Below are 15,812 nucleotides of genomic sequence, written 5' to 3'. Positions count from 1 at the left end.
TACTACACACAATGCTACCACAACCAAGTTCAGTTAACTTTGGCAGTAAAATCATATTGCCCCATTCAGATAAGGTCTGAGATTTTTAGATCACTGTATAACAAATTCTAACACGATCTGAAACCACACAAAAATGATAAAACTCTGAAATATATTCATTGTACACAAACTTTATAAATACAAATGTATCCAATTACCTTGTTTCCTGTGTCAGAATATAAAGTACATAAAGAATCATTGTCTCTGTATTTTATGGTTAGTGAATACTGAAACAGAAATCCACATCTGTCGAAGTATTTGTCACTTTGTATTGCTAAGCATAAGATTCATTAAAAATAACATTTCTATAACTTTGTATTCTGAATGTCATTTCAGTGTTCTCTACATGGCAAAAGATATGACCTAGAGGAAACCATATTTTTCCATATCTAAAGGTTGCAAGGAGTTTTGAATCAAAATATACAGATATTACCAGGATTAAAGTGTTATTTGTTTTAGAATTACGGCAAATTGACAAGTGGAAGTCAGCAATCCTGCAAGCAACGAACACGATCAAGTGCTGAATGCAGGCATCTCTGATTACCACTCAGAATATTAGCTTCTAACTTTTAATAGCTGTTTTCAGTAACTACCATTCCCTAAAACAGGAATAGCAGAAAAGGCAGAGTTAATACACAGGGAATAGTTTAGAACAAAGACACAGACCTTTAGCACCAGAAATGTTTTTAGATGACGCTTTATTTTACATTTGTAGTAGTTACAATTCACTGGAGAATTGCTAGAGATCCAATGACAGTATTTTAAAGTCAAAATGGGCTGTGTCATGAAGAATGGTAGACAAGAAACAAAGGACAGTGTACCCTGGCCACTTCAGTTTTCCAAAGCATAATTTAAAACGAGACACAGAGAGAAGTATGAGCATGTGGCTAACCCAAATTACACATCTCACTAAATAATTTCTAGAAATCCCTTTTCCCTCCTGGACAAAGCTGAAGATCAGCTACTTTTAGGGCTGTTTATAAAATAATTTTCTATTGATAGAAGAATTGAAATACATTCATTAGAATGATTGACTTTCAAGCTGTGAACTTAGTAAAACTTCCTGAACCAAATCATACTCCACCTCCTCAAAAAAAAACCAAAAAACAAACACAACCAAAAACCAAACAAAACCCTTCAACGTTAAAAAAAAAAACATCAAAAAAGCAAAAGGGCTTTGTTCAGAAGATATTGAAGGATGATTGAGCAAGGGAAGGTTTAAAAAAAAAGCTGACTGTGCTTCTCCAGTGCAAAAACTATCATGTTAGCTATGCCAGGAAAAAAAAAAAGCATTAGAGATAGTGAGACAGCTTATTTACATGTGTATGATGTAAAACATACTTACTCATAGAGCCTTTTGATGATGATTTCCCCCTAGTTGCACATACCAACACACTCAGAAATATGTGACATGAAAGAAATACAGTTTTAATATTACTTTGTTACAAAGGCCAATAAAGCAATCAAAACATTAGGAGAAACAAGATTGAAAGCATTAGTTCAAGAAAAGCAGGTGGAAAAAAGGTCAGAATAAGGTCAGAAAAAGGTCAGCTACAGTATGCTGAAACTCAAATAATGGGGATACTGCCGTTTGAAGACTGCTAAAACTTTGGGGGGGGGGGAAAAACCCACTCTCCAACTGAACTGCAACAAGCTAGAATACTCTCAAGACAACTTGAGATTTTTTTAAGTCAATTAGGAAAATCAGAAGAACATTCATCAGTATTTGAACTCCTGCAGATATTAAGATGCTTTTTCTAATGTTATGTCCTGTCCCTAAGTTTGATAGCCATTACAACAATTTCTGATGCAGAAATGAAATAAAAATCCAAGTTGATGCATACTCACAATGCTTAAGCAGAATACTAAAGTCATACCTAAATCACAGAATCACCAAATGTCACAGGCTGGAAGAGACCTTGAAAGATCATCTCAATCCAACTCCCCTGCAGAGCAAGATCACCTCTATCAGATAACACAGGAATGCATCCAGATGGGTTTTTAGTATCTCCAGGTGCCTATAATGGTGCCTTACTTTGTACTCATTGGAATCACTTCTAACTCACTCTATAAAATAAAAACAAACCCTTGAGTACCATTAGGAGCCTAACTCCTGCCAGAGCAAGCCCAGCTTAGAATGATGCAATGACTAATGTCCTTTCACTTACCTCTCTGTAATAATGAGCATTCAATATTTGGAAGTAAAAAAATCTCTTCCTTCCTTTTTGTATGTTTTTCCTGAAAGAAACATTGGAACATTAATTAAAATGCAAAGAATATAAATGACTTATATTCTGCATGGTATAAATAGTTTCATAGCTTGTTGGATTTTGTGCTCTTCTCACATTCACACCATAATGAGTGTACATGCCTCTACATCAGAAGTGAATTTAAATATTTAATGACTAAACATTAAGAAATATAAGATGAATAAATTAATAGCTCCAACTAGGAAGTATTAGGTCAAATATTAGTTAGAAAAACTACAGCTATTTAAGTTTTCCCCAAAACACACTTTAAATTTTCTATTTTAGACATTCAGACATCCTTTCTATCTCTCTAGTTTTCGTACTTAGGTAGAAATTTAAAAGCAACCATGATCAGATCTATTAGGCACTTATGATGCTCATTTGCAGGACTTCGCTCCACCTGATTGTCTTTTAATACCTTTTACCCTGACAGTGCTATTTAGCTACAAAAGGAAGCACTGCTATTAAAACAAGTGCTGTGAGGAAGGAACTATGAAAATGCTTTGATTACATCAAAGCATATGCTGCTCAGTTAGGGAAACAGATGTCTAAGCAGGTCACTGTCAACAAACAGCCCTAAAGAATGAGACCTGGCTTTTAAAAAGCAGTCTTATCACTTAAATCAGCTTAAAACACAAACCCAGTCTCAGCTTGGCAGTTAGAAAACACTTTGAAAAAAAGCAGATTTGCTGCTTCTAGAAGTTTTATCCATAGCTGTGCATTCAAAGTATTGCCTGTTAATTTCATTATTCTTCAAAAAAGTATTTATTTCAGAAGATACCATTCAGTAGCTATGCTGCAAAGCTTGAACATCCCAGCAGTAAGTAGTTTCCATTTTTTAGATAAGAACAGCAAAAGCTTTATTCCTGTGAGCATACAAGTAATATAAAAGTAGATTTAGGGCTTTTCCTTAAAAAAAGGTTTCACAAAATCATTTATTCTCACATTTGACTGCATGATCCTTTAACTAGGAGGTGCAGCCTGATAGTATAAAGGCAGTACAGTTACTTTTTTTGCACCACAGTCCTGTTTCAGCAGAAGCCAAAAATTATGTGTAAGTAGAATCTCTATGTTCCTTTTTTGCTTTCAGGGTTCAAAAAGTAAATGGATCTTTAGAAGATTATTTCATCAAGTCTATTTATTAATGCATTTCAAGTTTCAAAAAACCTTACATATCTTTGCACAATACTTTATTTTTTGCATTTTTAGTAAAAATTTCCAAAGTGAACAAAAAAAAAGATACTGTATAAAACACAGTGGACATGAATCGACAGTAGTATTCCATTTCATTGTCTTAACTTTCGGTTTTACCACATCTTGACTTGCAGTGGAGAGTTCAGTGCACATTTCTGTTTTCAGAAAACATTTAACTTAGACTCAAAATAAAATAGGGCAGAATTTGTCTGCCAAAATCCTACCACAGGATAACATTACAGGCAAAAAATTTACATGTTCCAAAGTCTACCACACTCAAGAAGTTACTAAGAACTCTTGTTGAATAAAAGTCACCATTTTAGAAATGCAAACCCACTTCCAATCTTTGCACAGTCTTGAAACAAATGTTTTTTAAATGACTTAAAAGCAACTACATACACTTCTAACTAGTTAAGATCATTTAGAATTATTTATATAGTCTATTGGACTTGGGGTTTCATGTACAAAATTTGTCTCTAAACCATGTACAAAAAGCTGTATTTTGAAAAAGTTACCACATACTGTACAAGTTTACAAGGAAGAGAACCCATTATATTCTGTAACATTTTTGGCCTTTCTGGCTTGCGTCACATTATGAGAATGATTGTGTAAACCTTATACTCTTAAAAAACAAAACAAAAAACAAACAAAGGAAGCCTGTCCAACCCTTAGTAATTTTTCTCCTAAGCAAAGCCAGGAAAATTATAGCCATTTGCATCTCTAATTAGCTTGGTGCTTTTGGAAAACAAGCAATAAATATATCACAAGCTTTAACATTTTGTAATGCCCCCTTTCATTACCTGCATAGCAGTAAGCACCTTAAGACATCTTTTGTTTTTCTCTTCAAAAATGCCAATTATTTACATTCGTAATAAAAAACTTTGGAATGGGACATAGTGCTGTTGAACTTCACTACTGGTGTAAAATGTGGGAAACTTGGTAATCCTAACTACAATTTTAACTCTGCCACTGTAGCTGGGCAAATCACTCTACTTTAGTGGTTAACAACAGTATCATGCTCAAAAGTTATCCGAAGCCCTGATAAATTAAAAAACCCCAAACAAACCAATCAAAACCCCACAAACCAAAACAAAGAGCTACAGCTTTTCTTTCTCTTTCCACATCCTTCAGAATACAAACTTAGTTATCATACTGGAAGAATATTTGAACAGCCCGAACTGACTGATTTTAATTTTTAAAACAAGTTGAGTAACAGGCAGAATTTTCTAATAAAGCATGGAAATAGTTTATCTAACTATTCATTATGTAACTGAATAATCAGACAAATTAAAAATAGTTATGTTGAGCAACAACAAATCAGACACTTACATAAAACAGTTTTGAAACATTCTGGCCTTTGCAAAGTTTGCAGAACACTTATCTCTAAAAGACCATTCTATCTTGTATGCTGTATCTTAGCAGCTGTTTGAGAAAGATGAAATGAGTGCTTGAAACAACTCTGATCATGACAAAACCAATTTGATTCGATTCAAAATTGCTGTGTAAATCATCACGGGATCCTTGACCATTACATACCATCATCCTCTGTTATCCTGAGTATGTCAATTAAACAGTAATTTCTTCATTAATAGCGGAAAAGTTTTATAATACAAAGAAACATCCATATTGCAAATCTCTTGTTTACAATTGCACACAAGTACGGGTGTACGTTAGAAATACATGTCTGCATATAACAATGTATATACATTGACAAGTAATGTCTCCATTGCTGAGGTGGTCTACCTTCCTAGCCTTGTCTGGCAGTTGAAAAATATATCTTTTCAATTCTTGAATAAAAGTTTTACTACAGCCATATTTGCCTGCAAGTGAAGAAAATGCAGCAATGAAGAGCACAGAAGGGGGGGAAGAACCACGATACTCTAGGACTTTGTGCCACTAAATTAAAAATATGCAAGAAAAAACTTTTCTTCTTTTTTGAGTTGGAAGATTTGCTCATTAAAAATTAACCATTTCCACTTCCATTGAGGGCATATCATGCCTTTTGTTTTTTTCCTCTTCAATTTTTGAAAGTTAGATCGGGGACAATGACTTAGTAGGTTTTCTTTGGAGTGAATTTTCCCATTGTAGGCACTAGGAAGAACCAAGGCAAAAAGCTGCAGTCAACGTCTCATATGTCCCATCTGGTAACTCTCTCGGGGTCTTTGTCGCTGTGGTGGCTGAGTGGTTTGTGGTGGTCTCCTCCTTTTTAAAGTGCCTGTTTCAGGAAAAAGGTATCATTATTAAAATGAATTTAATACATAAGTTATTTCCAAAAGAGTTGCCTTGGCCATGAAAATTAAATATAACTATTTTCTGAAAACCTTCAGATTTAGATCTGCAAGGCTAACTGCATGGAGTATTTACAGAATACATTTTATTAACTTAACTGTAGTTCTCAGGTTCATTCTTACAAAGATGTAGCATGGAAGAGGGAAAAAAATGAACTCTGATTTAGAAAAAGTCTAAAAAAATCTTGGAAGCTTTCTTCTGATATGCATATTGTGTTGTAGGAAAGTTGGTAAGTTGTTTCACTCGTATAAATTCCACTTGTAGCTTCAGTGCCAGACTAAGAACTAAAGGTTAGGACACCTGTAATTTCTCTTTCAAACAAAATAGTTGAGGATAAAGCATTTCTCTACATATTAATTACTTCGTGTACTCACCTGGAAGTGGTTTATGAGGAGGCAACTTTGGATTACTGCTTGGAGTATGAACACTGCATATCTTAATGAAACCAGCCATCAACATGATCAAGGCAATTCCCATAAGCAACACTGCCCACCAGTAAGCCTAAAAACATTAAAAAAAAAAGAAAGTATTTTTGCAGGTCTAGCACACATGCACTAGAGACAGAGGTCACTGAATATGGATGGCTTGCTTCTGCCTTTTTTAACAGTCAAAAAACTGCCCTGAAACATCACTTAAACAATCACAACATCTTTAACAAGAACATGACCAAATTTCTTATGCAAAACAACCAGTAACTGCAGACTCATTCTGTTACCAGAAGAGTATTTCACAGAAGATACATTTCAATAGAGCTATATAGATTTAAAACAATCAAAATTGACTGTGCAGCTCTATAAACATATTTCATTGTAGCTCTTCTCACAGTCTTTCATTAGGAGAGTGTCACTTAGTGCAGTAAAACTCAAAAATGCTAGAGATTCATGTATTTAGCTCTTTAAAAGAAATCAGAAGGTACATGTGTGAAGTCAAAACAAGAAAATCAATTGAGTTAAAAATGTAAACATTAACACCAAAACAGTGCAGAATTATTAACACAGAATATTTACTTCTTAGTTGTTTCTATTCCCTTCAGGCTGTCAAAATGATTTGCTGCACTCAAGGTGCTTACTGAAAAACTAGGAGAACAATGACAGATTATACTTTGAAGAATGCTGAAGTACTGTATATGTGTAGAAAAACTTAATAACTGTGATTATTGTAAAGGAAATTTTATATTATACTGTTAAGAAAAAAAAAGCAGTCAACCCTAACAAACACAGAAACAACCTTACCACAATCCATTCTGCAATATTTTCATATAGTTCTGGATTAAAAATTGCTTTTTTTAATCTAGCTAGAGGGCCATCAGCATCTACTAGCCGACATCTCATGAACACATCACAGTAGCCTTTGAAGTCGTTACAAGGAGATCCAGGTTGTAAAGTAGTAGTTTTACGACCAAAGTGTTTCTCCCACTGGTGAGAGCCTGTACTTGCACAACTAGCTGGGTCCACTGAAAAGCAAATACAAATTAGATAAATCAAACCTTTCTTTTATTAAAGTATCTGCATTAATATTCTGGTGTTTAATTGTGCAAAATGCTTTTGAAAGACATCAAGTTCCTATTAATCTGTAAAAAACCCACATCTATTGTTTACTTCCTACAAAATACAATGCAATGTCCATCTGAAAGGAAGTATGAACAAAACTGCAGTACACTCTCAGATTAACTAAAACAAAAACAGCATGAGAACATTCCTCAGATGCTATATTTATGCTTACAGTTCAGACAAATCTTACTTTTTCTCATGCAGCAGACATGACACAATTCTCTATCGTCTTTGCCATCTGAACTAGCACATGTACATTCCTCCAAGTCAAACTTCTCACAGATAGAGCCAGCACATTGCTGTGAGACAAAAGCACAAGAACACAAAAGTCAGCTTCACTTTTAAGACACCAACATTAAGAAAGATACACATTTTTAATAGCCGAAAACACAATGGTAGGTCTAAAGATGCTTATCAATAGAAATAAGAGCTTGGCTGTCTTTTAAAATTTACACAACAATTACTGCAGGTATTTGATTGCAGTGTTCAGGCTTCTTAGATTTACTTTTTAAAGGTGATTTACCATATTTTATTTTTTAACACTGCATCTTCTTTTGGGGTCTCAAAGTACCCTGCAAAACAGTCACAGCAATGCAATTCACACTGAAACAGAATTATTCAAAACTGCTTAGAAAAATAAATCAAAAGCTTATCTTCAAAAATAGTTTCTCTCACAAAATAGTAAAACCTAATGATTGGAAAGACTATGTAATTCCAGTGACATGACCCTTCAAGCTTGAATAACAGTAAAAAACACAAACCTGTGTATTTACAATCTTGGTTTGAAATCCAGTAACTATAAAAAAGACAATTCCTCTATCTTTAAAATGTCTCTAAATTAGACAAAAAATTACTACAAGCAGTATCACTTGATTAAAAATCTGGACTGTGGAAAAAAGACTTAGACTTAAAGGGCTTAAACTTGTGTTGCTCTAAGAGGATAACTTTTTGTTTGTTTCTGCTTTCAAGTAACCAGAGATCGATTTTCTATGAGGCTTGCCATCAATATTTCATAGCAACTACCACAGACTCTTTAACCCTGGAAACTAATGGCAGGTGAGCCTAATTCTATATGCTTGCATATCTGTGTTACATGCACACAAGTGGAAGAACCGTAGATTATCACTGAACCAAATTCAGCATGTACTGATCAGATATATAATTTTCTAAGGCAATAAAATCACTTGACCAAGACCAAATAAAAATGGAAGGATGGAACTAGGAAATAAAACGTTTTCACATTCCAGATTTTTACCCAAAAAAAAAAAATGTAAACAGAACTTTTCTAAATAGTAAAGCCATCTTGGTATTTATTATCTGCTTCTTAACATCCTGTGTGTCTTTATTTACTCTAATTGGAGTAAGTCAAATGTTGTTGAAGAGAAGATTAATCTTACACTCTTCTCCATTAAGTATTGAAACCGTATCACTTCACATTACAGGGCCTGGCAAGAGATGACAGTAGCTGCACGTGATTCTAAAGCAGACATACCCCATTTAGGCAAACTTGTGTGTTCCTGTTGCAAGCTGTGAAGTTCTTTTTAGGCTCAGATGCTGGACAGAGAGCACTGACACCATCACACATTCCTTCCTTTGCACAGTCAGAATCATTTCTACACTTATCAGTCTTCAGTTTGAAACTACACTGTGCAGTACAGCAAGGGCCTTGACTAGGGCTAGAAATAAACAGAAAATGTGGATGTAAAGAAAGCATGAATGATGCAAGAATAATTATTCATCCTGAGAATAACTCAAATAACATATTCCTGATTACAGTAAATTGTGAATTGAAAATGTTTTTTTTCCCATCCCTTAATGCAGTAAAAGGCTACAGCACTGCACACAAAGAAGCCACATAGCTTCACTGGTTCCCCTGAAACACTTCGGGTTCTTTCTGCCACAGATACCAAAATACTTGACTGAGAGCTTTTTGCTATGTACACCAGCATATCATAGCAGCATGCAATCTGCAGGAAACAATTTCACTTTCTGATGCTAGGCTTCAGTGCACATGTCATTACAAGCAGCAGAGCGAAGGTTATAAAACTACTTGATTAAAACTAAGCATCCGGAGTTGGCATCTCAAATTATTCTGTATCTCAACACTCTTCACAGTACGTGGTCATTGGCACTCAGCGGACATCAAAAGATAGCACAGACCTTCTATAGGTCAGGATCTATTTTTAAATTACTGCATGATAAGAAAAATGACTTATGTCACACCTGAAAGACAAGCAAAGCACCTGGAGAGATACCAGTTTCCTTCAGTGTATTTATACGATCCATTCTTACACTTAAAATTTGCTCTACCTTTGGAAACCTTGTTGTACAGCAAAACTTTCAATATTAACAGAACTGGAAAAAGGGAGAATGATGCAGCAATGAATATTTAAGAGTGTTCCAGCAGAGCATAAAACTATATTACAGTATGCTGAATACAGAGAGCAAAGGAAGGAAGTGGCAATTGCACCCGATGTACTCAGAAGAAAACGGCTCCTAACCGTACATGCAACATAAAATCTCAGAATTCAATTCTAAGACAAGACAATATAAGGCCTATCTTTTAGCAGAAATCATAAGAATATGCAAAGGAAGAGGGAAAAAAGGTAAATTTTTGCAACTACGAATTCACAGGAGATGGTCCCTTCTACCACATCTACACTGCCAAACACATTTTATCAGTAGATGCCACCTTTACTTCCACTGCCTGGACAAAGATAATTTTTAAGAGCAGGAAAGCTTAACTAGAACAAAATGGTTTACATTGCATTAAACGGCTGAGCTGGTTTAGACTTAAAAACATCAGCAATTTTTTCTTAATCTCTGGCTAGGATTCTAACCCAATGTTAGATAAATGTCTGTCTCTAGAGAGGAACGAAAGGTCATATCCTTCATGTGAAAACAATCCACTTCAGTTTTCAGATAAGGTAAAAAATTAACACCTATCTTAAGTCACAGAATTAAAAGATAGAGGTTAACTTACTTCACCATCAGTCTTATGATCTTTAGAAGTTCCTCTTATAAATCATAGCATACACAACATTGTCAAGAAACAAGGTGACTTTAAATCATAGTTCTACTTAATTTATAAAACAAGCATTTAATAAATAAAACAAAATCAATCAACTACATCCTTCAGTCATTTTCCAGTCAAGCAATGTCATAGAAATGGCACTAGGCACTGCATTATCCCTTGGGTAATGAATACTTTACTGTACCCAGTGTTAAAACAGCATCCTGGTTGTGGCTTTCTGAATCATGCAGCTTTGGCACAACACATTTCTGACAAAGATTACAGATTTTCAACATCTTTTTCTGTGATACCTTAGCACTGATGCAATCTGTTGCTTTATTATGTTTTTTTCAAAAGCTAGAGAACATTCACCCAAGAGAAAGCAAATTACAAACAGCACCAAGAACTGCACAGCATAACTGTGCTTAGAAACTTCTCTCTCCCTGTATAGGACCATTTAAACAAAACAAATGCTTTGAAAATAATGTGGGTAAACAGATTCTGATTTAAAATACCAATTATAGCTACCAATAAATCCTCCAGATTAAGACATACTGTAACAGACATGCACAATACCTGCAGGATTTGCCTGGTTTTAACTTGCATTTTTTATCTTCTGGTTGGTTTGCATCATAACAGCATTCATCTTTACACTGGTCACTGTATCCACAGTCACACTGTTCTCCTTGTTCAACCAGCCCATTACCACAGATGGGCTGACCAGATTCTGAAAAATGCCAGTATATTTATGTACAAGGCTGTAAAAATAATATGCAAACAGACTTAAAAATGTTAACACTGACTTGCAGTGACATCCAGCTAATCAGGACTGAAAACACCTGGTCAAGATGGACTTCAGACTAGCGTTCAAGTCAACTTGCATTATTTGCTTGCCACTCAGCTTAGCCACTCCTGCAATTCATACAATCCTAAGCCTCCGAGTAAAACGTTTCTGCTGATAACAATGGGAGTTTTTTGCATGGATAAGAAATCAACAGTGATTAGTAGACCTTTTCTGCTATGCCTCCAGGAGACCTGCCTCCTTTCCTGCACTCCTCCTTTAACAGTCTGAGGACCTCAAGGCAAAAGCTGATTGTGCTAGCCTGCATTACTAGTACCTTTATGCTGCACAAATCTCACAAAACTTGAGAGCTCACACATTAGACTCCAGAAAGAAAATTACTGCAAAATACCATACAAATAGAGTTTCCTCTATTTTAATTTCCGCTTCTTAACTCTTGTCCTTTCACTGGGCATGACTGAGAACAGTCCTGCCCTGTACTCTTTAATCCCTCCCACCTGGCACTTAAAAAGATAAAGAGTCTGCCACTCCCTAGCCTTCTCTTATCCAGACTAAGCAGACTCAACTCTCGCAGCCTGGCCTCATGTCAGATGCTCCAATCCCTTGATATCTTGGCAGCTCTTTGCTGGATTCACTCTTGTATGTCCATGTCTCTTCTGCACTGGGAAGCCCAGAACTTGACCCGTTATTACAGATCTCAGACTAAATTTTGTAGTTACAGAATCTTTCAGTAAATTTTAAAAAAGTTAAATAAAAAATAAAATAAATATAAACAGAACACATTTTTAATTAAGTGTAACAGTAATAGCTCAGCCATTCTGCTTCCAGAATGAGCAGTACATACCTACAAAACAATTATTTCTCTTCTTCTCAAGAACTTGGCTGATATTTCGAATGCTACAGATAGAAAACTTGTTGTTGTTAAGTTTGTCCCCAGATGTAGCTCTTGCATACATGATGTAATTGCCATTCTCTTTCTGTCCCAAGTTCTTGGACTCTCCTGGAGTGCACTCCATTCCAGAATCATGCTGGAAAACAAGTATTTTAAAGCTATTTCTAATCAAGACAGCTTCTCTATTTTTTTGATAGCTTGCTATACATAAGCAAAAGTAACCCAATTCAGTAACCTTAACACAGTGAAAATACAAGGTTCATAAAAGCAAAGTACTATCATATAATCCAAGGTTTTTTGAATACAAAAAGCACACAGAAAGCAAAGATCTAGTTTTTGCTTTGTTGCTTTTATGGTGATTGGGTTTTTTTTGTTTGCTGTTGTTGTCAGTCCCAACCTGAAAAAGTCATCTCCTAAAAAAGTAGCTTTAAGGTCACAAAGTCTTCTGTGGAATAAAAACAGAAGGAGTTAGCTGAAATCACAGTCTAGTCTTTTTGCTTGTTCTGAAGGAGATGTAAGGAGATCTTCAGAGCAGAAGCCTGTTTCTGTCACTGAGTGAGAAGATCTATATGATAACTGACATGATGAATGCGCTGCATTACAGGACGGCATACTGAGAACTAGCAGCCTGACAACACTACGTGTTAAGAGGAACTCTAATGCTGGTTTGATGCATTCTAATTTCTAGTAACACAACCTTGGTCTCCGAAAGAAGTAAGCAAATTTAAAATTTTTGAACATAGTTGTGAGAACTATGGAATTCATTATAGTTTGTTAGGACCAAACATGTGCTTTCACTTACTTCCCTGGATCAAATGCAACTCAGACTAAAATTGAAAGAATCATTCTCCAGGATGATTCAAAAGATGTTTCACTCTGTGGGACTGTGTTTTGGGTTTTTTTTTTTGTTTTTACTTTCATGTGTTCATATTTTCAATTATATTTGAATGTCTTGTTCCCACTCAGAGCAGTGTTAAGAATTTTCTCAAGGTGTATGAAGAAAGCTTCTCATGTGAATATCTATGTTGGGAAAAGTCATTATTCAGTTGATATCTTGATTTCATTTTACTTCCAAGAGTAGAAAATACACATACTTAAGTTCAGCAATGAAAATGCCAAACCAGAAAACTTTGTTCTCATCTCCAGCAAAAACAAAAGCCTCATGTTTGCAGCTTGCCATAAGCAAATCACATCCCTAAATGACCAGGAAGATAGTTTTGCTGTGAAATACTGTTATTGATATCTTAATTATTGGTATCTTAATCCTCTCCACAATTTTCTTAGGTAAGCTTGTAAGCATAAAGAATACAACATAAGGAAGAGCCAGTTCTTTCTTCACCTACTGAATAAAGTGTCATCTTAAGCAATTCTGCCTCTTCTTTCTCCTCTTCTGCTACACATTTAAAAGATGTCTTCAATAACAAGCAAGCAAACTGAGGGAATACAGGTCCTCTATAATAGATTGAACTAGTAGAAATAAACAATTCACAAAATCCACCATTGCACTCACGACTCATAGAAGTAGCATACAAAAAAAGATTGCCAAACTAAGCTATCTGCCTGCACACGTGCACATGGAGTCATGCCCATATTTTTTTTGTTAAGAACAAGTAAAAACTTGATTTGCAAACCACAAACTTCAAAACAGTTGAACTTAGTTAACAGATCAACAGTAATACTCACGGGTGAGCCGAAGTTATGCCCAACTTCATGTGCAAAAGTAATGTGAGAAACCTTGGGAGGGACATGAGAGCCATAGTTCTGAACTGTGATGATGCCAGTGTTCAGTGACTTCTTCTTACCGTCAGAATACAGTTTGCTCTTTTCACATATTCCACCAGAGCTCCCTGTATTTAGGCAAAAGTAGAACAGTTAGTAATTCAAGGGAAGAAGTACTGCGTTTCTTTTCTAGTGACATTTTGAACAAGAAACAGCTTGCAGCTCAGTGGATGCAGACGGACTCGGAGTTCTTCTGTGTAATTATTAACCCAACTTAGAAGGTAGATTAAGATTTATCCACGGTAATGCTCTCAAGCACTCAATGGATACGTTCACAGAAGTTAGCTGCCTCAGAATAGCTATTAAGCAAGACTGTTTTGGACTGTCACTGCACAGACGAGCTCTGATTTCCCATACTTGCAATATAAAACTAGCAGGGTGCAACGTCCAGTACAGGTAGCTTCGATCTACATCCCATTCTAATCTAATTTACCTCACAGTAAAATTACAGAAGATCCTCTCTCATAGCATTAGCATTGATATAAAATGCCTAAGTGCATCAAACTTACTGTTGAGAAAAGTCTTGAAATCGTGACTTTAATATTCCCAAAATTTCCCACATTTTGTCTTTGTACTGAGGCATTACCAACATTCTAAAATTCAGGTATTCTGCTCCTAATAGAAATTGTGTCTAAAAACACTCTGAAGAAGCTTCCTTGCTCTCTGAACTACAGCTTGGTGAAACAACCCCATTTAACCTAGGTGAGTACGCGTGCTAACAGAAGTGTTTATGGAACATACCTTCCAATTCATCCTGTGCTTGCTCAGTACATAACCAAGATTGTTCATAACAGACCCAGATTCCTATTTACATAGGCCACCTGTGTATTATTCTTCCTGTGGTTCTTTCACAGTCTCTAAGCTTAGTCCACACAGGTCCTTCTAGCACGCTTCATGGGTCCAGTGATCTCCTACCTCTCTGAATATTCTACTTACTTCAACATTTTTTTTCCTGTAATAAAAGTCTGAGAGACTTTGTGCCTGCCATGTGGCAAGATGTGTTGTTTAAAAAAACCCAAAGCCTGTCATACCACAACAGTTTTCCACAGAGCTCCAGTACTCTACAACCAACATGTGCTTTAAAGGAAATTACAGGAGCAAATAAAGGAAAGTTACAAAGTACAGCTACATCTCATGAACAGTTTAATGTTTGTTTCATGACTACTTAAATTTTGTTTAAGGTCTTGATAACATTGTCAGTAAAAGTTCCCAGTCTCTTGCAAATGTCTCAGAACTTGTTCTTCAGTATAATTCCTTATTACATAGAAATACACTTTAGGAACAAAACAAGGGAAGACTGTTCCTTCTGAATTTCTGATTTTGATTTGTGTGAAAGTTTCCACAATTTGAAATTTGTGCTAGCTACAATTCGAGAATTTGTATTTATTCAAATTTGAAGACTAAGAAGGTCCTATTGTATCATAAAACTAACACATCTTATGAGATTAATTCATCTAGGAGAAATGCCTGGAGATGCTGCACACAGAGACCATTGTTTTCTTCAATCAAGAGACACACTTCAGACCCAAAATAAAGAAGTAGATGGAAATTAACGAGAAGCAGTTCAAGAAAAGTCACACAATAATTATAGTATTTCCCAAAACCAGATCTCACTTGTTTCACTGGACTTAAGAAATTGCATAAAGAAAATTGATTCCAATGCTATCTAGAACATTTAAGTATTCTGCAGTGTAGTTCTACTATAAAATTCAAACTGTGTAGTTGTAAGTTTTGTTTACAGCAGAAATTCTTGTTTCTTCTGTTACTTTACTAGTCACTTATACCTATCATAAACAAAGAGCCATCCAACTTACACCTTTGTGTAACAAAAGACAGACATCCTTCTTTAATGATTGTCTTGCTCATTAGGAAGACAGCAAGACCAATCAAAAGTGACACTATATACTCTTAAATAAAAATCAAACCATACTCAAGCAAAATTGTGACAAACCAGTTATGAGATTTTTGTCTACTTGCTGTCAACTTAAATGACAGTTTCTACCTT

At 35.4% G+C, this 15,812-nt stretch overlaps 1 protein-coding gene across 1 annotated transcript in view; it reads right to left on the bottom strand.

The window, feature by feature from the left end:
* Positions 1-3,408: 3,408 nt before the first annotated feature.
* Positions 3,409-15,812, bottom strand: part of ADAM10 (ADAM metallopeptidase domain 10) — a 45,375-nt gene continuing 32,971 nt past the window's right edge. Inside the window, exons 9-16 of the mRNA XM_064157518.1 lie at positions 13,712-13,875; positions 11,981-12,164; positions 10,911-11,061; positions 8,814-8,997; positions 7,512-7,620; positions 7,004-7,224; positions 6,146-6,272; positions 3,409-5,697 (exon numbers count right to left, since the gene is read on the bottom strand). Coding sequence (XP_064013588.1) covers positions 5,603-5,697; positions 6,146-6,272; positions 7,004-7,224; positions 7,512-7,620; positions 8,814-8,997; positions 10,911-11,061; positions 11,981-12,164; positions 13,712-13,875 — 1,235 coding nt within the window. The 3' untranslated portion in view covers positions 3,409-5,602. The remainder of the gene's footprint in view (positions 5,698-6,145; positions 6,273-7,003; positions 7,225-7,511; positions 7,621-8,813; positions 8,998-10,910; positions 11,062-11,980; positions 12,165-13,711; positions 13,876-15,812) is intronic.

This window comes from Pogoniulus pusillus, chromosome 17 (assembly GCF_015220805.1).
Source record: "Pogoniulus pusillus isolate bPogPus1 chromosome 17, bPogPus1.pri, whole genome shotgun sequence".
Lineage (NCBI taxonomy): Eukaryota > Metazoa > Chordata > Aves > Piciformes > Lybiidae > Pogoniulus > Pogoniulus pusillus.
The sequence above is the reverse complement of the archived record's forward strand: the minus strand, read 5'-3'. Positions and strand labels throughout refer to the sequence as shown.